Source organism: Micromys minutus (genome assembly GCF_963924665.1).
Source record: "Micromys minutus genome assembly, chromosome: 12".
Taxonomy (NCBI): domain Eukaryota; kingdom Metazoa; phylum Chordata; class Mammalia; order Rodentia; family Muridae; genus Micromys; species Micromys minutus.
The window spans coordinates 36,303,237-36,325,446 of record NC_137981.1 but is presented as its reverse complement, the minus strand read 5'-3'; the positions used below and the strand labels follow the sequence as shown (position 1 = coordinate 36,325,446).

Below are 22,210 nucleotides of genomic sequence, written 5' to 3'. Positions count from 1 at the left end.
CTCGCGTGGCCACTCCCATCCTGACCGCGCGGGTGCCGTTGCGCCGCCTCCGCCGTTCCCCGGTCCTCGCCTCTGGGGCTGTCCTGGACATTGCCTGACCCGAGGCCCGGCAGCTCCTGCTCGCCCCGTCCCTGCCGGACGGTCCGAGTTAGCTCACCCAAAGAGACCGCTGTGCTCTAGACCCACGTGGCCACTCCGGAGCAGGTGGGAGTGGGCAGCGGGCGGCGCGGCAAGGACAGGCGCGGTGGACAGCCCGGGCGGCCGCGGCGGGGACCTGGCTGGGGGAGGCCAGGCTTGCGGCGGGGCGCAACGGTGTCTCCTTCACTTCGCCCTCCAGCCGCGGTGGCTGCAGCGCAACTTGCAGATAGCGGAGTGGCCTCAGCTGCGAGCCGAGCGGTGGCGCTCAGGACACCCGCAGGTACTCTGGCGCCGACCTTTTGCGGGGGTCTGGGGCCCTAGGGCTGGTCAGCCGCCTGAGTGAACTCGGGGCGGCCCTGGTCCCCTAAGATGGCCGCAGCGGCCCCGGCTCTTTGCTCTAATGTCCGAGATCCCTAGTGGACACTTTTGACCGTCCACTGACCGCACTTCTTGTCCCTTCTACAGATCACCCTTTCCCCGCGACTTCGCCATGGCTGAGTGTTGTGTACCGGTTTGCCCACGGCGTAAGTAGCACAGAAGTGTTTGGGCGATGGGACGATGGAACTGCGCTGTTCCTCTTTAGAAAACCATAGCTGGTTCCGCCGTGACCCACATGCCAGCAAGGACTTGGAAAGTTTGCTTCTTTGTGCGGCCTCTAAGTCTTACTGCCACCTCTGTTGACGGACGTGGTGTTGGGCTGTTGGGTTGCAGATAGGGGGCTCGCGCCTGGGGCGTTGGTCCTTGGCCGCACCTACCCTTGGCTTTTGGATGTGTCATTTACAAATCCGAAAGCAAACCAAACCACTAGTTGTTGAATTCCGTCTTGGGAGGAGAGTTAGTTAGATCAGTTTACTTTGCAAGAGGAAGTAGTTCACCGGGCTGGCTGCTTATAGATCGAGTGCACTACAAGGTCATTACACGTGTTCCTAAGGGCGTGGATGTGCTCTGTAGAATGAATGAGCTGCTGTTGGAGCTCAGATTCCTTGCCCTTAAGCCTCAGGTTGGCGGAGGACTTGGGAGTCTAAAATGCCATTTGATATTTGGTTGCAGTAGACGCGACTGAAACATAGATGGTTGTTTTTATTTTTTACTTTTTTTTTTTTTTTTTAACCCCCATGTCTCAATATGTCAGTTCCCTGGGTGTTGCTTTTTGTTTTTGGAAGTCGTTCCAAGAGATTTGTTAGGGGAGAATGCCTAATCTTAAGTTTTGGTTTTAATCTCAGTTAAATCACTCAGTCACCTTGAGTTTTGGCAACTGTGTGTACATTCGTGCTAGTCCTCTGAGGTGAGGCTGTAGACACTATGTTTAGGAATTAGAAAGGCTTCCGCCCACTCTTAAAAATCGGTAGAAACGTCCCAGGTTTGTATTCCCACATCGCTACTTAGGAGTAAGTTTTTGTTATGGATGGCTACTTAGAGTAAAATTTACTGTAGTTCTGGTGGCATCAAAACCAACTCCCGTTGGACTGCTTGAGTGTAAATATTAGTAGTAGGTCATAGTGCAGTCATTAACTGTAGAATGTTTCTTTTTACTAGCAATGTGTATCCCTCCACCATATGCTGACCTTGGCAAAGCTGCCAGAGATATTTTCAACAAAGGATTTGGTAAGGACTTTTTTTTTTTCTTTTAATATTTACATAAAGGAGAAAATGTATGCTTAGACCTCTTCAGAAAATGAACTGCCTTGCTTTTCTAGACTGATTATCCTGCTGCAATCAGGTTTTTGCCAGGTGCTTGTGTGCCTCAGTTTCTTAGCCTTTCCTCAGGTCACAGTTGAAAAGCTTATTCTTTTTTATCTATCTATCTATCTATCTATCTATCTATCTATCTATCCATCCATCCATCCATCCATCCATCCATCCATCCATCCATCCATCTATCCGTCCATCCATCCACCCACCCACCCACCCATTCACCCACCCACCCATCCATCCATCCATCCATCCATCCATCCATCCATCCATCCATCCATCCATCCATCCATCCATCCATCCGTCTTTTCAAGACTGGGTCTCTCTATAGCCTTAGCTGTCCTATCACTCACTCTTTAGACTAGGCTGGCCTTGAACTTTCAGATCTACCTGCCTCTACCTCCCAGGTGATGGGAGTCAGGTACCACTCCCCATCCTGGGGGGAGGGGAAAGCTTGTGCATTATTCTTGGGTTCAGGCCATGGTTGGATAGAGCTGTCTGGAATTACTGTTTTATGAGTTTGGGCTTTGTAGAGTGAATCTGAGTTTTCTTGAAAATTGTATTGCCCATACCATGACCCCTTGCTTTTTGGTGGTACACCTTTGGGATAAATGTCCTTAAGTGTGTTGCCATAAACAATAGGCTAGTCTAAGGAAGTCATTTCCTAATGCAACATTTAAAAATGGCTTGAAAAGGGTGTGTCAGGAAGTGGAGCCAGTTACAGAAGCTACTATCACCTTAGCAGAACTGACTGCCTGTAAGATGCTCTTTCAGGTGCTGTGCAATAGTACGTTTTTGTTCCCTGGATGTTGGAATTATGTTAACTGTAATGTGAAAAGTGGTATACGTCGTTTCTGCAGAAGAATCATATCTTTGCTCTCTATTTTTTGAAGGCTTTGGGTTGGTAAAGCTGGATGTGAAAACGAAGTCATGCAGCGGTGTGGTAAGTGATTGATACATTTTCATGAATGTTAACTTCGTAGCTCATAACTGTCTACAGCTGTTTTCCCTTAGGGAGGCAGAAATTAATTTGTTTTGAGAGATTTATGTGTAATCTGATTTATTGGCTTTGTATATGATTTCTGATTTTCACGGGGTTTTGTGATATCCCTGTTTATGTGTGTGTTACTATGATTGCATAGAGAAGTTGGGAAGCCATTGGTTATTTGGGACGAATTACTGAGGTAGATGACAAGTTTGAAGGCCATGGGCCCATTAGACTCCTGTAACCTTTTTTCTTAATACCTGTCAGCGTTCTGGGCTTATCAGTAACTTATTTGACCACAATGATCATTTAGTATAGTGGCTACATTCTAACAGTCATCCATCTAGATGTCTACTGACTGGAGTATCTCTAAAGAATTTACTGTGTTGATATGCCAACACATCCTTCCCAACTGTTGTTTAAAACGGGATAAAGTAAAATGTTGTATGCTTTTTCTTTCTGTAAAAGTTTTTGTTTTGGAATTGGAGGTGGATGTGTAATGTACATGCTAAATGTATGCGCTCTGCAGATAACTGGTATTTAAGTTTGTGGTGGCGTTTCTTAATGCTCAGACCTGTTGCACTTATGGGTTTTATATTTGTCTTGTTCTGTGGTTTCTTTGGTCTGTAAAGAAGTCTAATAATTTGGTTATGGTTGAGTGACTGACTTGGTTGAATTAGTAGATTGCAGAATATTAGGTGACTAAATATTTTTTTTCTCCACTGTTGCTGGGGTTGAACTCAGGGCCTTGCATCTCTACTACTAATCTATATTTTCAGCCTACTGAGTTTTAAATATGTTTGTGCACATATGTTGTTCTAAACTAAAACATACCATCCTTGTCTTTTAAAAGTTTACGTTTTAGACTGGGAGTGTAACTTATCAGTAGAGTGTTTACCCAGCTATTATGTATGAGGTCCAGTGCTGCAAAACAAACAAAACACCCTTCTATTGGAAAGACAAACTTTAAGCAGAAAATAATCAGAGAATTGGATCAAGCACTAGATTTGCAGATGAAAAGTTCTTGTTGGAAAGGAAAGGCTGATGGTAAAACAGTTAGGGAAGGTTGTGGAAGTAAGTTTAAGTTCTTGAAAGATATGTAGGAATAAAGAGGGGATGCTTTGTTTATACTTTTGAAATTAGAGCTCTACCTGCCTCTGCCTCCCGAGTTCTGGGGTTAAAGGCATGCTTCACCACTGCCTCGCAGTGTTTGATATTTCTTAATTCTACAGGCATCACAATTACTTTTTTTAAAAAAGATTTATTTATTTTATGTATATGAGTACACTGTCAATGTCTTCAGACACACCAGAAGTGGGTGTAGGATTTTATTACAGATGGTTGTGAGCCACCATGTGGTTGCTGGGAATTGAACTCAGGACCTGTGGAAGAGCAGTCAGTGCTCTTAACTGCTGTGCTGTCTCTCCAGCCCCTCACAATTTCCGATAAACTTAAAAAAAAAAAAAAAAAGATCAATTTTAGACATAGCTTTAAAGTGGTTAGAGTGCAGAGACATTGAACAGAAACCATAAATCAGAACTCTGACTGGCTATTGTAAGAGTTACATTTTACTTTGGGATATTTTACTCACTTGCTGTACTTGGTAAAGAAAGATACTTTGTTCCTCTAGAAAATTCTAAGATACAGCCTCCCCTGTTGCCCCTTTACTTGGTATACCACAGGGGATTGCAGATCTCTTTTTGCTACAAACCCAAGATAAAAACTTTAAAAAAAAGATTCATTTATTTTTAAATAAGACTTTTATTTTAGGTGTGAGAGTGTGTGCTGCATGTATGTCGGTGTGTGCTGCATGTATGTCTGTGTGCTACATGTATGTCTGTGCTACATGTATGTTGGTGTGTGCTGCATGTATGTCAGTGTGAGATGCATGTATGTTGGTGTGTGCTGCATGTATGTCTGTGTGCTGCATGTATGTCAGTGTGTGCTGCATGTATGTCAGTGTGTGCTGCATGTATGTCAGTGTGAGCTGCATGTATGTCAGTGTGAGCTGCATGTATGTCGGTGTGAGCTGCATGTATGTCAATGTGTGCTGCATGTATGTTTGTGTGCTACATGTATGTCGGTGTGAGCTGCATGTATGTCAGTGTGTGCTGCATGTATGTCGGTGTGAGCTGCATGTATGTCGGTGTGTGCTGCATGTATGTCGGTGTGTGCTGCATGTATGTCTGTGTGCTGCATGTATGTCGGTGTGAGCTGCATGTATGTCGGTGTGTGCTGCATGTATGTCAGTGTGAGCTGCATGTATGTCTGTGTGAGCTGCATGTATGTCGGTGTGAGCTGCATGTATGTCAGTGTGTGCTGCATGTATGTCAGTGTGAGCTGCATGTATGTCGGTGTGTGCTGCATGTATGTCGGTGTGAGCTGCATGTATGTCAGTGTGTGCTGCATGTATGTCAGTGTGTGATGCATGTATGTCGGTGTGTGCTGCGTGTATGTCGGTGTGTGCTGCATGTATGTCGGTATGTGCTGCATGTATGTCGGTGTGTGCTGCATGTATGTCAGTGTGTGCCTGGTGCCAGTGCTGTCAGAGTCCCTGGAGATGGAGTCACACATGGTCGTCGTTGGTGCTGGGACCTGAACTTGGGTCCTCTGCAAGAGCAGCAAGTGGCCATTTTTCTAGTTCCAGGCCTGAGCTTTTTATGGTACTTCATATTAATCCCTGTATTAATTATTTTCTCTGCTGACAGGTGATGTATGATACAAACTAAGTATAAAGGAATCAATAAAGCTCCCACGCTTCACTTTTAGAAGAACTTAGTCTTATTGGTGTGTGGTTTTGCCTCCATGTGTACAACATGTTTGTGTCATATCCAGGGAGACCAGAAGAGGGCGGTAGATACTGTTAAACTGGAGTTACAGACTTGCTAACCACCTTGTGGGGTGCTAGGAACCAAACATGGGTCTGTACAAGAGCAACAGTGTTCCTAACTACTTAGACATTTCTCCTTCTCCTCCCACTGCTTTCCATAATTGAAAATAGGGTGAGTAGGGTGAGATGTGTTGGCGTGCACATCTCGGCACTAGGGAGGCAGGCAGGCAGGCCAGATTCTTTCTACTGGTCTAGGTCAGCCAGTGTCACATAAGTGAGACAAAACAGCAAAAAGATGATTTATAAGTTGTTTGGAAAGGCAAGAAGCCTAGTGAAGACTCATCTAGACAAAGCAGAGGGCCTGGAGAAGTGGCTCAGTAGGTGCTGCTCTTGTAGAGGGCTTTAGTTCATGTCTCAGGACCCACACGATGGCTCACATTTGCCTTTATCTCCAGTTTCAGGGAAATCAGACGACTCTGGTCTTCACAGGCTCCTGTGCTTACATACGCAAATTGAAGATAAATCTTTATAAAGGGAAAAAGAAAAATAGAATATGACTATGGAAGAATTTAAATCTTTCTTACTTAACATTTTTCACAGTATTCTGTGTGTGGATTATGTGACTGCAGGCATCTGTGTCACTGCACATGTGCAGGTTAGAGAGAGGACAACTTGCTGGACTCTGTTCTTTCTTTCCACTGTGGGTTTTAAAGATGGAAGTTGGGATCAGACTTGGCAGCAAGCCTTTATTCCCTCTCAGCCACCTCACCAGTCCTGTATACTTAATCTTTATTGACTCATGACTTGTTAGACTTGGAATGGGACATTTTGGTGACAGTCAGTTGTCAGAGGCTGGCTTGTCACTGTTGTTTGCTTAGGAGGTAGCAGAGTGGAGAGCTGTGACTGCTGTATTCGCTGGGCAAAGGATTCTTCCAGGCGTAGAGAAGGTTCATGGAGCTGTTTTTTGTCTTGTCAGGAATTTTCAACATCTGGCTCATCTAACACAGACACTGGTAAAGTCAGTGGGACCTTGGAGACCAAGTACAAATGGTGTGAGTATGGTCTGACTTTCACAGAGAAATGGAACACCGATAACACTCTGGGGACAGAGATTGCAATTGAAGACCAGGTAGTGTTTCCAGACTTGCCTCTTGTGTTACCTTTTATTTTCATATTCCAAAAAGGAGATATCACTGACCATGAATTCTTTTTCCTCTAAAATAGATTTGTCAAGGTTTGAAACTGACCTTTGACACCACCTTTTCACCGAACACAGGGTAAGTGCTGATGTTTCCGTGAGTTGTACACAGCACTTGTGAGGTGGGGCAGTGCTGTCATCCCCTGTGGGTGTTTTATTTAATTTACTTGGCTATTTTTAACCCTGTAATTGTCATTCTGCAGCTTGTTTAAATCTGTTTCACGCACACCATGCGTGATATGTATACATCTTTGTCATTGGCATCAGTTTCAAATCAGTCTCCTCTTTTTCCAGAAAGAAAAGTGGTAAAATCAAGTCTGCTTATAAGAGGGAATGTATAAACCTTGGCTGTGATGTTGATTTTGATTTTGCTGGACCTGCCATCCATGGGTCAGCCGTCTTTGGTTACGAGGGCTGGCTTGCTGGATACCAAATGACCTTTGACAGTGCCAAGTCAAAGCTGACAAGGAGTAACTTTGCGGTTGGCTACAGGACTGGGGACTTCCAGCTACACACGAATGTGTAAGTTCCTTTATGGGCTGTCGAGATGCAGGTTCTCGCAGGATGGTATGTGTGTGAATGTGTAAGGATTTCTGTTGCCGGGTGGTCCTCAGAAGCATGTGGGATGGATACTGAGTGGTGCTCATGTTGTCAGGCTCGGGATGTCTTATGTCTCTAGAAGAGGTGTTAGACTCAACTCAGGTGCCTGGTGAGCTGTTGCCTCACACCTTTAATCCTAATTTGGAAGGCGCTGTATCTTTCTGAGATTGAGGCAGTGTTAGTCTACGTAGTAAGTTTCAGCTGGTTAGAAGTACATGGTAAGTTCCTTTCTCAAAAAAGGGGGTGGGATGTGGCATTTTTACCCAATTTAAATTAGATAATTTAGAACGGACTTAACTTTTTTCTTTGACAAAACTGTATTTTTAAAAGATTTACTTAGTTTATATATATGAGTGCTCTGTCTACATATATACCCGAATACCAGAGAGGGGGCATCAGATCACATAGATGGTTGTGAGCCACCAGCATGGTTGTTGGGAATTAACCTTAGGACCCTCTGGAAGAACAGTTAGTGGTCTTAACTGCTGAGCCATCTCTCCAGCCCTGACAACATAGTATGCTAGTAAATAACAGGAGCACAAAAGAAAACTCTCATAATCCTACCAGCTAGACACAGAATCCTAAATTTTTTTGTTTATCTCTTTGTTAGTGGTACATATGTGGAAGTTAGTGGGAAATTGAGTCCCAGGGATTGAACTCAGGTCCTTAGGCTTGGTGGCAAGGACCTTAAGACCCAATAAAACATCTTTCTGCTCCTAGATAACAGTTTTTTTTTTTTTTTTTAAGTCTCTTGTGTGGCCTTCTGGTGGTGCTGCTGGGAGTTGATTCATAGGATAGGCAGCATTCGATCATTGAACCACAACCAACACGTGTGTGGAATCATACATGCATTCGAGCCAGGGTTTCATACTTTTGATCACAGCACTCCTGAGACAGAGGCAGAAAGATCTCTATGAGTTTGAGGCCATTCTGGTCTACATAGTGAGTACATATCCCTACATAGGGTAGCAGGGCCATATAAAGCCCTTGTCTTTAAAAAAAAAAAAGGCGGGGGTAGAAGGATTGTGGGGAAGGAGTCTAGCCTGGGCTACAGAGTAAGACTCACCCTATCTCAACCACACCAGAAAAGACTTTGCAGTTTTCAGTAGAACTCAGGGCTTCTGGCGTACTAGGCAGGCATTGTACCAGCGTCACCTACTCAGCTGTGGCAGTAGCTTACACCTGCTGCAGTGTCACCCAGTGCCTTAGAAGTGGTTACATTGTCTGTTCTAGATTCTAATTCAAAATATCTTATAGAAATAATGGGACAGAATTTGGAGGATCAATTTATCAGAAAGTATGTGAAGATTTTGACACTTCAGTAAACCTTGCTTGGACATCAGGTACCAACTGCACTCGCTTTGGCATTGCAGCTAAATACCAGCTGGATCCCACCGCTTCTATTTCTGTGAGTACCTCCTGGGCTTAGGATGGGGTTTTCTGGTTGTGGGGATTACTCTGGGTTTGTCGGATGGTGTGGAAAGCTTGCCTGGGATTCACACAGGAATGTTCCTTCTCCTATGGGAATTGTGATAGAGGTTTGACTTTCAAGCTAGATCTCTGTGGTGATTTAGATGAGGACCCCCCCAGGCTAAATATATTTGAATATGTGGTCCCCACTTGGTGAGAATGTATTAGTAGGTATGGCCTTGTTGGAGGAGATTGGGTAGATTTTGAGGTTTCAAAAGTCCAGCCATTCGCAATGCCTTATGTTTATGGATCAGATGTAAGCTCAGCTACTTATCCAGCGCCCTGCCTGCTGCCATGCTTCTCACCAGAATGGTCACGGACTCACCTTCTCAGTCAGAAGCCCCGAATTAAGTGTTTTCTTTATAAGTTAACTTGGCCGTGGTGTCTGATCACAGCAATAGAAAAATAATAATCATGTAACAATACTAGATAATAAAATAGAAAAATAACAGCAGTCACGGAAGTTAGCCTTACGCTGAAAGCTGCTGAATTCGTTTTGCTAATCTCTGAGCTCAAGCCTGCCTAAGCTCCAGGTAGCTAGCATGTGCAGCTCTGGGTGGCTTGTCTTTTTGTTGGGAATAATAGTACTTTCTTTGACTTTGTCTTTTTATAGTTTATGAAATACCTTCAGATTTTTTCTTAGAGGTCACTGGTCAAACACAATTTTTACAGGTGAAGCGACTATTGGTGGGGTGGGAATGGCTAGCCCAGACTAGACCCAGTTTTGACCTTAATCCGTCTAGGGTGAGTAGAGTATCTTACTGGTGCTGTTGTCTAAAATCCAGCACCTCCAGGACTTCCTTCCCTCAGCTAAAGGCAAAGTGAGATGGCCACTCTTGTCTGGATCTTGTCCCTTTCTTCTGTTTCTGTCTTTAGTCACAGTGGCTTGAGATAGAGGAGTGTGTGCTGACTATGAGGGGCAGGGAATTGGCTTCCATTTCTGGCAGCTCAGCAGCTGTTCTGTGTGTCAGGGACTGTCTGTACCATATGTACTAGGGATGACAGGAAGTTAAACAGGAGACTTACTTCTGTTACATAAAGTTCTCTTGATCCCCAAGGAAGGACAGTATGTTTTGATACCTTTTAAAAAATTATTTTATGCACGGGCACTCTAACACCTGCATGGCAGAAGAGGGCATCAGATCTCATAGATGGTTATTTGTGATTGCTGGGAATTGAACTCGGGACCTCTGGAAGAGCAGCCAATGTGCTCTGAACTGCTGAGCAGTCTCAACAGCCTCGTGTTTTAAAGCCTTAAGCTGTTATGTTTTAACCCTATCTTTTGCTTTATGTTTAAAGATTTATAATCAGAGATAGTGTAGAAAGTACCCAGAATGCTTTTTCCCTTTGACCAGTCTGTGGTGCATCTGTGACTGGCTGCACTAGGTGAAGCACTCTCCTCAGCACGCTGGTCTCTTTTACATTAAGTATTCTCGTCAGATGTATGCTTGTGGCACCATGGCAGAAACACCTTTTAGCTCACAGTCATGTGGAAACAAATACAGCATTTCCCACCCCAGTAGAGTAGCACCCAGAAGCATTGGCTTTATCTTGTTTTGATGTTATGTTAGTTATAAGAAGAGTCACTGAATCATTCCATATCTGTTGTTCTCACCGTACACTGTTATGTTCATACTTGTAGCCCCAGTATGCTGAAGAGCATTAAAATTGAGGGGAATGTGCTCCCCCCACCCCTGCCCCCAGGCATATCTATCCATCCTGTAGCTTGCATGTTCAGTGTGTCCAGTAACTGGATGTCCTAGCACATTTGTAGGAGAAGACGTCAGGGTACAATGTGAAGCGTTTAGATACCTGTTAGTGTGTAGGTGGCTCAGTGACGATGTTAGCTGAGGTCGTGGAGACCGGCTCTAGGAGGAATTCGGGTTGTGCGTGCCTGCTGCACCCTCCCAGCAGCCCTTTGGATTCAAGAATGAAAGACATACATACCAAGTAATTTTGATATGCCTTGACTAGCTCAATGGTTGGGCATTTCCAAACCTCCCTGTGGCTAGCACACACTTCCCTCTGGTATTCCAGGCTTAACACCTTCTAAATCTGTGTTGTATTGCTGTCCAGTAGTTACCTTTTGGGCAGCTTCCCCCCCCATGGGGCTGCTTTCCCTTCCCACCTACATTGCTGGATGGTTTCTGTCCTGTAGCTGTTCTTTCGAACCCCTCTTTCTTGAGTCAGGGCGATTCTCTTCTCTTCCCCTCTCTCTCTCTCTCTCTGTCCCTTGTCCTCAGAGTCTAAAAGTCCTGTCCCACCTCCTTGCTCAGTCATTGACTGTATGACAGTTGTTTCTTATCAATCGAAGGAGCTGGGGGCAGGGACACCCAGGTCTGGGGCATGGCTCTTGGGGACCAAAATAAGACAAGGCATTAGAACCAACTTCCAACATGCTGCTTAACAGATCCCTTAAAGGTCTGTGACCTAAATCCTAAATTGTCAAGGTTTATAAGGAATTGATAAACCATGTTTCTCATCAGACCCCAACTAGTTACAGCCAAAATCTGGCAGTTTAGAGGTCAGAGTGTGAGGAAGGAATTAAACTGGAGGCTTGAAGAAGTAGTGATGTATGGGTCTAAGCCATGAAAAAACTCCTCACTATTCGTTTCAAAGAAGGCTCTCACCTCTAGTGAGTCTGACAAGTGTCATCAGCTACATATTTACTTGTTTTTATGAGTCCCACAAGGGCGAGTTTTGTTGAGGGTTCTTTGTTTTTCTGTTTTGTATATGCTGTATGGATCATGTGGGGGTCTGTATACACATCCTAAAGTGTATGAAGAATGTTGTTGAGCTCTTCTGACAATTTGATTTTGAGTTAATGTCTAATGTGTAAGTGGCACTTAGTGTTTATTTAATATATGATACTAAATTTTAGTATCTCATTGACTTAAAGGCACACACCCATATCTCCATGATGGGGAATACCCAAGAACTTTTGTCTCCTTTCAGAAATGTCTTTCTCTCTTTCTAGGCAAAGGTCAACAACTCTAGTTTAATTGGCGTGGGCTATACTCAGACTCTGAGGCCTGGTAAGTATCTTTGATAAAGGATTGCTTTACACACCCCTCCCCTTTTTAAGGTTTATTTATTTAGGTGTATGTGTTTTGTCTGCTTGTACATTTGCACCCTAGAAGAGGGCATTTATCCCATGGGATTACAGATACAGATGGGTGGGTGCTGGAATTGAACTTAGGACCTCTGGAAGAGCACCCGGTGCTCTTAGCTTCAGAGCCATCTCTACATTTTACATCATTTTCAAGATTACGTATTTTAGTTTATTATTTTGTGTATTTTATTTAAAGCCTCTGGTGCGGCTGATACTCCTTTCCTGGAAGCTCCAGCTTACCACACCCTCCCTCCCCTCACTCCTTATAGGGAGTGGCCTGCTCTGAATAGACATGGCTGCCCTCACTCCGCACCATTTAACCATTATGTACTTCCTCTGGTGTCTTGGGTCAAAGGCAGCTGCAGCTCCTTTCAGGTCATGGATACCAGAGCAGTTCCAAACTTGGGAGTAGTCTGGGTTGCATGCAGATCCCCACCCAGTAGGTCTGAGATGGAGAATACTGTATTTCTTATGGGCTGTGGAACTCACAGCTGCTTAGAACAGTTGCCCAACAAGGTTCGAAAGCCCTGCCAGCCAGTTTTCCTAATGGGGCACCTGCTTTCCACACCTAAATCTTATGTAGACTTTTAAAACCTAAAGAAAAGTGAAAGTGAACACTGGACCAGTTCCTGATATACTAATCTCAGATGAGCATCAACTTACCCACTGTGTGGTTTCCACTTGTCTCCTCTCCCCACTTCCCACTCCCACCCCACAGCTGCTGCTTCCAGTCTTATTTAGTCTGGGTAGTCTGGTGGAAATGATCTTTAGAGCATGGCTTTTAGGACATTTTGGACTTATTACTCATTACCAACCTTTTTATGCCCTCAGATGTACAATTACCAGCAGGTTTTAGCATCACTGTCCCCCCCCCCCCCCGTTGCTCTCTGCTGGCTTGAGTGCTGAGGAGGGACTGGCAGGGTTGAGTGCTTTCAGGCATCATGGTGGTTTGCTTTGTTTACAGGTGTGAAGCTTACACTGTCTGCTCTGGTAGACGGGAAGAGCTTTAATGCTGGAGGCCACAAACTTGGGCTTGCCTTGGAATTGGAGGCTTAATCCAATTAAAGGAAACCTCTGGGAACGGTTATCAGAAGATTTGGCCTTAATATATTTCCATGCGACCAGCAGGCTCCTTCCCACCCCAGAAGGTGATTACATCAAAGGATGATTAGGCAAGAGCTGAGTTTTAAATATTTAGACAGTCACCCGTTGGCTGGTTTCTAGTTGGATGGTTATCTCGTTGTCAGTGCTGCCGTCGTGTGGCCTCCTATACATTATTTAAATGTACTTCACTGTTAAATGTGCTGCCCACCAATGATGAAATAGACGTTTATGAAAACCGTGCCATGGTGTGCATGTTTGTTTTATGTTCCATCATAACATTGACTGTTGTACTGAAGGAGATGGATCAGTGGATGTTTTAAGAAGAGGCAAAGATTTTTTTTGTTATATTTACCCATCATTAGAATTACTTTGGTAATCCCAAACATGACAAATTATGAATAAAACAAGTGTACATAACTAACGGCTCACGTATGTGCAGTTACAGATTGCCAGCCTAGGTCTTGGTAAATACTTTTTTCTGGTGAGCATTTGCTCTTCACCTAAACCTGTGCAACCAAATTCTCCGCATCCCTAGCATAATTCACCAGGTCTTTGAGACTACAATAAAATACAAGGATACATGCTTTAATACTCTGCAGTTTGTAAGTTTGTGCAAAGTTACAGTGAATCACTGTTAATCCATGGATGATGGAGGGAAATGCAGCTGTGGTGCCGTATGGTTAAGTAGGCATGCACACACTTCTGGCCACGCTGTAGAAAGTGGGGAGGTGGAAGCGGACGGAGCAGGGATCGGTGGCACTAACAGGCTGAGCAGGAGATGTCACCAACTCTTTTCTGCTGAGAGGTCTGGGGCCTGGCAGCCCCCTTAGCATCACCTGGGTGAGCTGCTTTACCTAGTGATTCTGCAGGGGGTGGGAAGGAGGTATGTCCCAGGTCAGAGAGTTAGTCAAAGATGAGAGGTGAGTGTCACTTCTGAGGTTTACTTGTGAGGACAGCTAAGGAAATGGATTACTCTGGGACTTACCCAATAATGGTGCATGTCCACTGAGTGCCCTGTGGTCCTCTGGCCTAGTGTCCCTCAGCTTACAAGTGCAGGTCATGCTGGCCCTGCTCTGGGCTAGTGTGCACACATGGTGCAACTGAGTATGTACTTGTGAATGGGCAGGGCACAGCTCGCCCCCAGGTCAGTAATGGCTGGCTCCTTACAGTGTCCCCCAAAGGAAATGCTGGAAAATCTTTAAGTTGAGGTTCCTTGGATGAGGCTGACACTCTCTTTTCTGCTTCACACCTTGGACATTAGTTTCCTCCCTTAGGACTTAAGCGGGTGAGGGAGCAGTTAGATACCAGCCAATCTTAAGTCCTCTGGTCTGGGCCAAGAGGTTTGTTTCTGGAGTAACTGCCACGGTTAGGACTTCCACTGCACACAGGTGAGGCCTTGTGAAACCGTGGGTAGACTGCCAGCAGACCTGACTTAGCTATAAAGGTACCCATGACTAGGTTGGTCTCTGGCCCGTGGCCAGGACACAGGAAACAGATAGGGTCCTCCCTTACATCTAAGCTCTCAGAACCTGTTGGAACTGTACTCACTGCGTACATCTGGGACAGTTACTACAACTATCCTGTCAGGTAGGGCCACAGCCTTGCTACCACTTTACTAGAAAAGCTACCTGTAGCTTTTTACTGGAAAAGGTTCCTACAAGGAGGGAACTCTCCGCCGAATGAGCACTGGACATGGATGTTCAGCATTTTTATTGTCAGGTTTAAAAGTCGGGTCACTGGCTGGGATTCTCAGGTTCTCACACCCAAGCCCTAGATCTTAAAGGCCAAGGAGAGTCCGTCATCCAGGGGCAGGAGGCTGATGTAGACCCTGGCGTCCCGCAGGATGCGCTCGTTTAGGTTCCGCACACATTCAGCAGCCTTGTTCTTGGGCTGAGGTTGGAGCACCTCTCCGCGCCACAGGACCTACAGATGGAGGGGCGGGGCCATCGGAAGTGGGGGGGGGTAGGGGACCCGGGGCTTTAGCGGGGAGGGGCGGGGCCTATGGTACTCTGGGCGGGGCTTGGGACGGGGCTAGGGCAGAGCAGGGACCCAGACACGTGTAGTAACAGTTTTGCCTTAGCTGGTCCTTACTCTGAGCACGGCGAGTACGCCTCCGGGGCGTAGGAGCTGCAGACAGCGCTCGTAGTAGGCAGTACAGTTCTCCTTGTCGGCGTCCACCACCGCTATGTCGAAGGTTCCGGCCTCGCCCGCCGCCAGGAGCTCATCTTACGGGGACAGAGGGCACGTGCTGCTGAGCTACGGTCTCAGCGGGCCAGAAGCCCCTGCCCATGGCGGGCCACTCAGAGTCGCCAGTTTTGTTCCCCCAGGTTGGACAGTGCTGGCCGGGTCCCTCCCGCGCCGGTGCTCACCCAAAGTCTGCAGGGCGGGCTGCAGCCGGAGGTCGATCTTCTGCTCCACTTCTGCCTGCAGAAGGAGGCCGGTCAGGCCGGCACGCCCCCGAGCCGGAGCCTGAACGGCCGCTTGTGTGGGGCTCTCACCTGCTTCCACAGGGGCTGTCCCAGCTTCGGGGGCTCTGCGTCCACCTCGCAGGTCACCACGCGGCCAGCCTCGGGAAGCGCCAAGGCTAGGGCCAGGGCCGAGTAGCCCGTGAAAGTACCTGTGGACCGGGACACCCGCAAGCTCAGTTCTGGGTGCAGGGTGGCCCTGTGACCCTGGTTTCCATAAACCATGGCTGCGCGTTCCTACCCAGATCCAGAGCTTTCTTGGCCTTGATGAGGCGCGCCAGGTTGGCCAGAAGCTGGGCCTGTTCACAAGTCATCATGGAATCCCCCTGCGGTTGCTCCAGGGTCAGCTGTGTGTGGGGAGAGGGTGGTGCCATTCATACCAGTCACTCACCCCCCCCCCACAGGTTTTGAATCATTCAGGGCCTCGGTGGCGGGTGTGGCTTGGAGGGGTCTGGTCGCTGGGAACCCGGAAGCCCAGAGAGGGTTTCTGCCTAGCTCAAGGTCACACAGCCACGTGAGATCCACCACGCTGGAAGTGGGGAACCCATTCTCTGCTCCAGTCCTACTGACCAGTCGCAGGCTCCGCAGCGCCGGGTGCTCCCTCATGGAACGGCTCAGCAGATACTGCCACAGGGGATTATCCTCAGGGGGCAGCAGGCGCTGTGGCCGCCTGGACCCCCACGGAGGCCACCGTTTCCCTGCCAGGGAGAGGGTGCCAGGTCAGGGCCTGCAGTTTCTGATCGGTTTTCGGGCTCTGCTCCGCGCCCTCCCATTCCCGGGCTGCTGCAGCTCAGCCCCGCTTACCCAGAAAGAGACCAGTAGCGAAGGCGGCGCCCAACGCGGCCGAGCCCAGGGCCAGCGCGGCGGGGACAGATAGCCGAGGTACGGGCTGGGCCATGGTGCGGGCTTGCGGCGGCGGAGGTCACGTGTGCTGGAGTAGACAGGATGGGACTGGGACCAGTTAAGCCGACTGGGCTCCACCTTGTCCGGGCCCTGCCCGCAGAGCCGCGGCCTCGGGCACCATCTGGTGACACAAGGCCGTATTGCAAGGCTTTGAACATCTCGCCGCCCGGTGGCTGCATGCGGAACTGCGTCGGGCCGTGGAGTCATCCCAGCACTGGGGCTCTTGTGAGGATGGGGAGAGGGGATAAATAAAGCGAGTGTGGCTAATGGAGGAGTCCAAAGAGACTGGGGGGATGCTTCTTAGAGAGGTGCTCAAGTTAAAGGAACCAGTAATCTGGCTTGGAGTCACCTGGGTTCCAGGACAGTAAGTATCCTTAGTGGCTGGAATACTGGGTATAGCTATTTTTCCCTTTTTTTGGTGCTTGTCTGTCTTTCCGAGTCTGTTTGATTTTTTTTTTTCTTTTTCTTTTCTGTAAAGCAAGAATTACAGTCTTACCACGAAAGGCATGGGATTCCTCGAACATAGTAGGTGGTCAGTAGTGGTGCTTGCTGTTATGATCATTGGCTAGAGAGGGTACCTTGGGAAGCGGTGACCTCTTGGAACAGGCAGCAGCTGAGATCCCCTTGCAGGGCTATCTGCTAGACTGGTGCTCCCTAGACATTTCTTGAATACCTACTATGCGCTGAACTCTGGTGGGAGCAAAAGCCGGTGGTGGTTTATGGTTGGAAACAACTGGACGGGTACAACTGGAATGCAGCTCAACTGTCCCTGTCCCTCTTCCTTTACAGAGAAATCCTTACTAGACCTCTCTAACCGACGACTCGGGCTGGCCTGCCCCCAGGGACCTAGCAATTGCTTAAGGTATCACCTGCCTCACCCCACGGGGTGCGACAGGTGTGTGCTGCAGATAAAAAGGAACCCCTGCCAGTACAGTACACACTCCCTCCCTCCCCCTCATCCCCTTTCCCTCCCTCTTTGCCTCCCTCCTTTTCTCTGCCCTCATTGCTTTGCTCCTGTTTACACGTCCACTTGCCCGCCTCTATCCCTTCCCCCAGGTTCTCCCTCCTCTCCCCTTTTCCCAATAACCCTCTTTATACCAGATCTGCTGCATAGCGAAATTTCTCAGGGGTGCACCTTGCCTCGGGCCACCAAGAATGCAGCATTATATTTCATAACACTCAACTGCACACAACATCTGACGGAGTTCTGGTTGAAAACACAGCGTGCCTTACACAGGCCTAGTAGGCTATTGTTGTCTTTAAGAGGGGACTCCACAGGGCCCCAGAGGTGGTTTTTTTTTTTTTGTTGTTGTTGTTTTTTTGTTTTTTGTTTTTTTAAAACAACACTGGCTAGGCTCTGAGACCCACGGAAGGCAGGATCAGTGAGAGACCCTAGGCCTGGTCAACTGGAACCAATGTTGCTAGAATCCTGGGCCTCGGAGGTAAGGGCAGGTCTCCAATCACAATCAGGGTAGATTGATTGGCTTCCTGACCTATCAGCATCTGTCGGGGCGGGGGGGGGGGGGCGGGGGGGCGGGGCGGGGGTACTGCCAAACAGGAGAGGAACCTACTTTCTCTAGGTGCACGGTGAAATCTCAGCCGTGGCTCCTAACTGCTCCTGGGACAGGCCCCTGGGACAAGCTTGCTCTTCTTGTTGACTCTCAATATCCGTCAGTCCTGAAAATGTCTCTGAGCTTGAGTCATATTCTCCAGGTAAAGCCCGAAGAAATGTAAGTTCCTTTAGGACTGAGCACACAGTGTGCTGGCGGGGCCTGTGTGGCCAGCGGTAAAAATAGGACAGTTGGAAGCCTTTACTTAGCACCTACTGGGTACCGTACACCCAGCGTCCTTAGAAGCAGCAGTCTTGTTCCCATTTTCAAGAGAAGGAAAGTCCTGAACTGCTCATTTCTCCGAGCTCACTGCCTAGTGGCTTTGCCCTCCTAAATTTCCACTGTCTTTATCAGTAACTCCCTGGGCCGCACACAGTGGGAACAGGCAGCCTTGACCCCTCTAGGCCTCTCTAGCCGGCGTGTGACACAGGGTCCTGGTCCTTAGCTGGAGCCCTCTGCCCCATATCTGGGCATTCGTGTGGTCTGCAAGTTCTCAGCACACGCGACAGCCTTTCTCCCCCAACCTGGCTCCAGGCAGGAGCGGTGGAGGTGGGGGGAGTGGGCGAGGAGGGGCCATGTCACCATATATCTCAGTCAGATTAAAAAACTAATTTGAAAAGATTAATGCCTTCCATTCCTGTTACGCTGGCTCTGATACCTCTGGGCCTGCGGCCGCTCTGCCTCCTGATTATTGAATTTTTATGGCCTGGTAATTAATTGCAGATTCCCTGTTTTGTTCTATTTCTTTTTCTCTGACATTTTAATTTCAACAGAAAGCACTGGTCTCTATGCAGATTCCCTCTGGAGACCCTAATGGTCTATAAAACAGAATGACTTATACATGGTGCACCCACTTCAGCGGGCGAGCGATTGTTTGAAACCTTGCTGATCACGCAAAATTTAATTTTCCCACCTCCCTCTTCCTTTTACTCCGTATCTCTTGTCTCTTTGGCTGCAAGGCCAGTGTTTTTGACTCCCAAACGAAGGGATCAGGGTGCCTCCGGAGGGCCTGAAGCCAAGGCAGGGTTTGATCCCTTTCTTTGGCGGTGGGTTCGGAACTGGGTGCATGCAGATAAATGGGTATCCATGGCCAAAATGGATCACAGCTATTCACAGACGGAGGGCTGAGACAAACCCTTGTCTTTCTGCCTGATGCCTTCCAAATTTTACTTCCAGCCCTGCTGACATCACATGGGCTTATCTCCTTGGGAGCCAGCGGCACACACCCCCCCCCCCACCCGTCAGTAGTCTGGCCAAGGAGAGGACAACATGTGAAGGTGACGTTTAATTGAACCGAAGGACTGGGAATTGAAGTGCTTCTAGGAGCCAGGCAGTGGAGGCAGGGGAGGGTGATCGGGGTTCCCTGGGGTCTGTGTCCGTCTGAGGACACTGTAGCCACTCAGTACGGGAGATAGATGGCCCAGTGTGGCCAGGGCTTCTGGGTCTTGGTTTGAATTCTTACAAACATCTGGGTTTGGTGTTTTAAATCTTGCCAGTCAACCTGTGCACAGCTTTGAGCGGTGACTGACGGAGCTCCCAGGGGTTCCCACTCACTCCTGCTGTTGAGAGAAGTCAGGACACGAAGTAGAATCCCTCAGGGCCGCCAGCTCCCTGTCGCCGTGTGGCCCCCAGGAACCCTCTTCTCTTCTTTGGGCCCTCCGGGGCGCTTCCTTGTATTTGGTTAGCTTCCCTTTAGCCTGGGCTGTGAAGACATTTTTTGGGTGGATTCCCAGGGCGTTCCTGCCCCTGCCTCTCAGTGAAACTTGCAGCTTGGCTTTGCCATGACTAGGCCTGCACTGCTAGGCTGAAGAGAAGGTAACACCTCTTAACTTGAGGCTTTGGGAGGCCAGGCTGAGACTCTGGGGACCTAAGAGCAATTTAAGATAGTGGACTGAGGAGGCCGATCATAAAATGGGTTTCTGGGATCCTTCAAACTGACTGGGGAGGAACCCAGAGGCGGGGTCACCTTCTCGGATCCTGGGCAGCTGGTACTGATAAGGCTCAAAGTGTTTTAGTCTCCTCATCTGAGAGGCCAAATACGGAAGCAGTAATGTGGACTCCAGAGTTAGAAAGGCCTGGGTTCAAATGTGGGGCCCATCAGTGACCCCCAGCCCGCCTCAGCCCAGAACCTCTCAGTTGGATACAATGGGATCATTATGGTTTGGATCTTAGAGGACTGGGGGTGGGGCCGGTGTGTGGGGAGATTGGAAGTGGAGCCTAGTAACAGAAAGCTGGGCTGTAAAAAAGAAAAGAAAGGAAGGAAGGAAGGGAGGAAGAAAGAAAGAAAGAAAGAAAGAAAGGAAGGAAGAAAGAAAAAGAAAGCTGGATCATTGGGGGTGTGATCATTGGGGGTGTGAATACAAAGTGAATATTGGGATCCCACCTCTTTTTCTGTTTCTGTTTCCCATTCTTTATGAAATAAACAGCCCGTGGCAACCCCTCGCCCCCTGCCCCCATGAAGTACTGGGCCAGCATGTGGACACACAGAGCGACTTGGTGAATGACTATGAACCCCAAACTCTGAAATCATCTCTCTGACCCCCTTTCAAGATAGCCTCCCCCTGTATAGCCCAGGTTAGCCCTGATCTTCTGTTCTTCCCAAGTGTCAGAATTACGGGGCCACCACCTTTCTGTCTCACTAGGTCGGTTTTAAGTGCATTGTTCACCGACTGCAATCGGGACTGTGCTTCTTAGTTTTCTGTGGTATCGTGAGTATCCACAAGCCCGGTAGCTTAAAAACCAGTGCACGGACCTGAGTCAGTGAAGGACAGAAGCCTTGTAAAGTCAGTACCGTATACTGAGGTTCTCCCGAGGATGACAGTTCTCCGGGTGAGGAAGCATCTCCCAAGCGCGGGAGTTGTCTCCACAACTCGCATCCTTCTTTTGAGAGTCATTCACCTTAAAGGCCAGCCATGGCACCTGGTATCTTCTGGTGCCTTTGATTTCTCCGCTTTCCCCGTTTGCTTCCAGGGGCTTATGTGGAGTCTTCATTATCTCCTGGTTTTCAGGAACTTTAGCATCATCTGCAAGGTCTCTTCTGCCGATTAAGATAACGACCCAAAGAGTAACATTGATGGCAAGAAGCCTTGGGGCCAAAATTCTGCCTGGCACAAACCCCAGACTTCCCCGAATGGTGTATGTATAAGGAGGCTGACCTCCCTCTGCCTCTTTCTCCAATAAGCAGATTCCGAATGGACAGCGAGCCAGGCAGGGTCTCCTGATGACAAGCCACAGCGCCACCTTGTGGCAAACATCAGGTTCGACTTTACTACTTTACTCGTGAAGAGGCCGAGAGGCTCAGGCTGGGATGTAGGAAGGACGGCTTGTCAGACCTCATGGCTCGGTGAGATCCCAGCACAACCACCACCAGTCAGTCAGTCAGTCACTGTCCTTCTCCTGGATCAACACTTGACTGGTTTTCCACGTTTGCTGGTACAGTGCATCTGATTGGCTGAAGCCAGCTTCTGCGTGTGTATGAGTTTCTGAGAAAAGCGTCTGTCGTCTTTGCTAGGAAGAAAGGTGCAGACAGAGGCCGTGGAGAGAGGAGCTGCGGGGAGGCTTCAATGTTACTGTTCTAAGCCCCCTAGGAAGGCTTTCCCATTCAAAGAGTGCCCACCCAAACCAGCCATACTAGGGGTGGCTGCAACTTAGCAGCCAGAACGAGCCAGACTAGAGAGAGAGGATCATGTACGCCCCCTGCTGGCAACTGCTCCGGCTACATGGACAGTTACGTTTTCTTTTCCCTTTTTCCTCTCTGGTCCTGATCGTCCCCCTCCACCTTCTCTCAGCTTCTCATCAGAGACAAGGTCTTACTGTGCAATCCAGCTTGGCCTCGAGTTTACAGAGATCCACTTGCTTCTGCTTCCTGTGCGTGCCGCCACGCCCGGCCAGGGCCCTTGATTCTTCCTTTTCCCTTGCAGCGAGAGCTGCTTCTGCCCTAGCCAGACCTCGCTGTCTCCCCGACAAGAGCACGGTCTTCTGAGGTGGAATTTCACCGCCGCACAGGCAGTCCTGCCAGGTGTGTAAACAGGATAAAGCAGCTAACCCTTACATCAGTCTTACCGTGTCCCAGCCACTCTTTGGGATTTCCTATTGGCCCTTTT

General features: G+C 48.2%; 2 protein-coding genes and 1 pseudogene across 3 annotated transcripts; 2 read left to right on the top strand and 1 right to left on the bottom strand.

The window, feature by feature from the left end:
• The first annotated feature begins 258 nt into the window (after positions 1–258).
• VDAC2 (voltage dependent anion channel 2) lies at positions 259–13,718 on the top strand. The gene is made up of 10 exons (XM_080926646.1): positions 259–418; positions 604–662; positions 1,675–1,743; positions 2,724–2,773; positions 6,622–6,774; positions 6,870–6,922; positions 7,138–7,365; positions 8,701–8,851; positions 11,891–11,948; positions 12,990–13,718. The coding sequence occupies exons 2-10, from the start codon at positions 629–631 to the stop codon at positions 13,079–13,081; spliced, it is 888 nt and encodes a 295-aa protein (XP_080782772.1). The 5' UTR covers positions 259–418; positions 604–628; the 3' UTR covers positions 13,082–13,718.
• Positions 13,719–14,833: 1,115 nt separating this feature from the next.
• On the bottom strand, positions 14,834–16,515 carry COMTD1 (catechol-O-methyltransferase domain containing 1). The gene is made up of 7 exons (XM_080926144.1): positions 16,399–16,515; positions 16,165–16,292; positions 15,836–15,941; positions 15,628–15,746; positions 15,499–15,553; positions 15,221–15,354; positions 14,834–15,052 (listed from the first exon to the last, which is right to left on the bottom strand). The coding sequence occupies exons 1-7, from the start codon at positions 16,490–16,492 to the stop codon at positions 14,900–14,902; spliced, it is 789 nt and encodes a 262-aa protein (XP_080782270.1). The 5' UTR covers positions 16,493–16,515; the 3' UTR covers positions 14,834–14,899.
• Positions 16,491–21,871, top strand: LOC308428320 (annotated as a pseudogene). Its single transcript has 3 exons — positions 16,491–16,722; positions 21,078–21,171; positions 21,619–21,871. The product of its transcript is annotated as an uncharacterized misc_RNA (transcript).
• The last annotated feature ends 339 nt before the right edge of the window (positions 21,872–22,210 follow it).

Coding starts and splice junctions, on each gene's coding strand:
- VDAC2 (XM_080926646.1), top strand. CDS start 629: ATGGCTGAGTGTTGTGTACCGGTTTGCCCACGGC. Junction 1,744..2,723: donor TATTTTCAACAAAGGATTTG/GTAAGGACTTTT, acceptor TATTTTTTGAAG/GCTTTGGGTTGGTAAAGCTG. Junction 6,775..6,869: donor AGATTGCAATTGAAGACCAG/GTAGTGTTTCCA, acceptor CCTCTAAAATAG/ATTTGTCAAGGTTTGAAACT.
- COMTD1 (XM_080926144.1), bottom strand. CDS start 16,492: ATGGCCCAGCCCGTACCTCGGCTATCTGTCCCCGCCGCGCTGGCCCTG. Junction 15,942..16,164: donor CGCTGCGGAGCCTGCGACTG/GTCAGTAGGACT, acceptor CCCCACACACAG/CTGACCCTGGAGCAACCGCA. Junction 15,053..15,220: donor GCGTACTCGCCGTGCTCAGA/GTAAGGACCAGC, acceptor CTCCATCTGTAG/GTCCTGTGGCGCGGAGAGGT.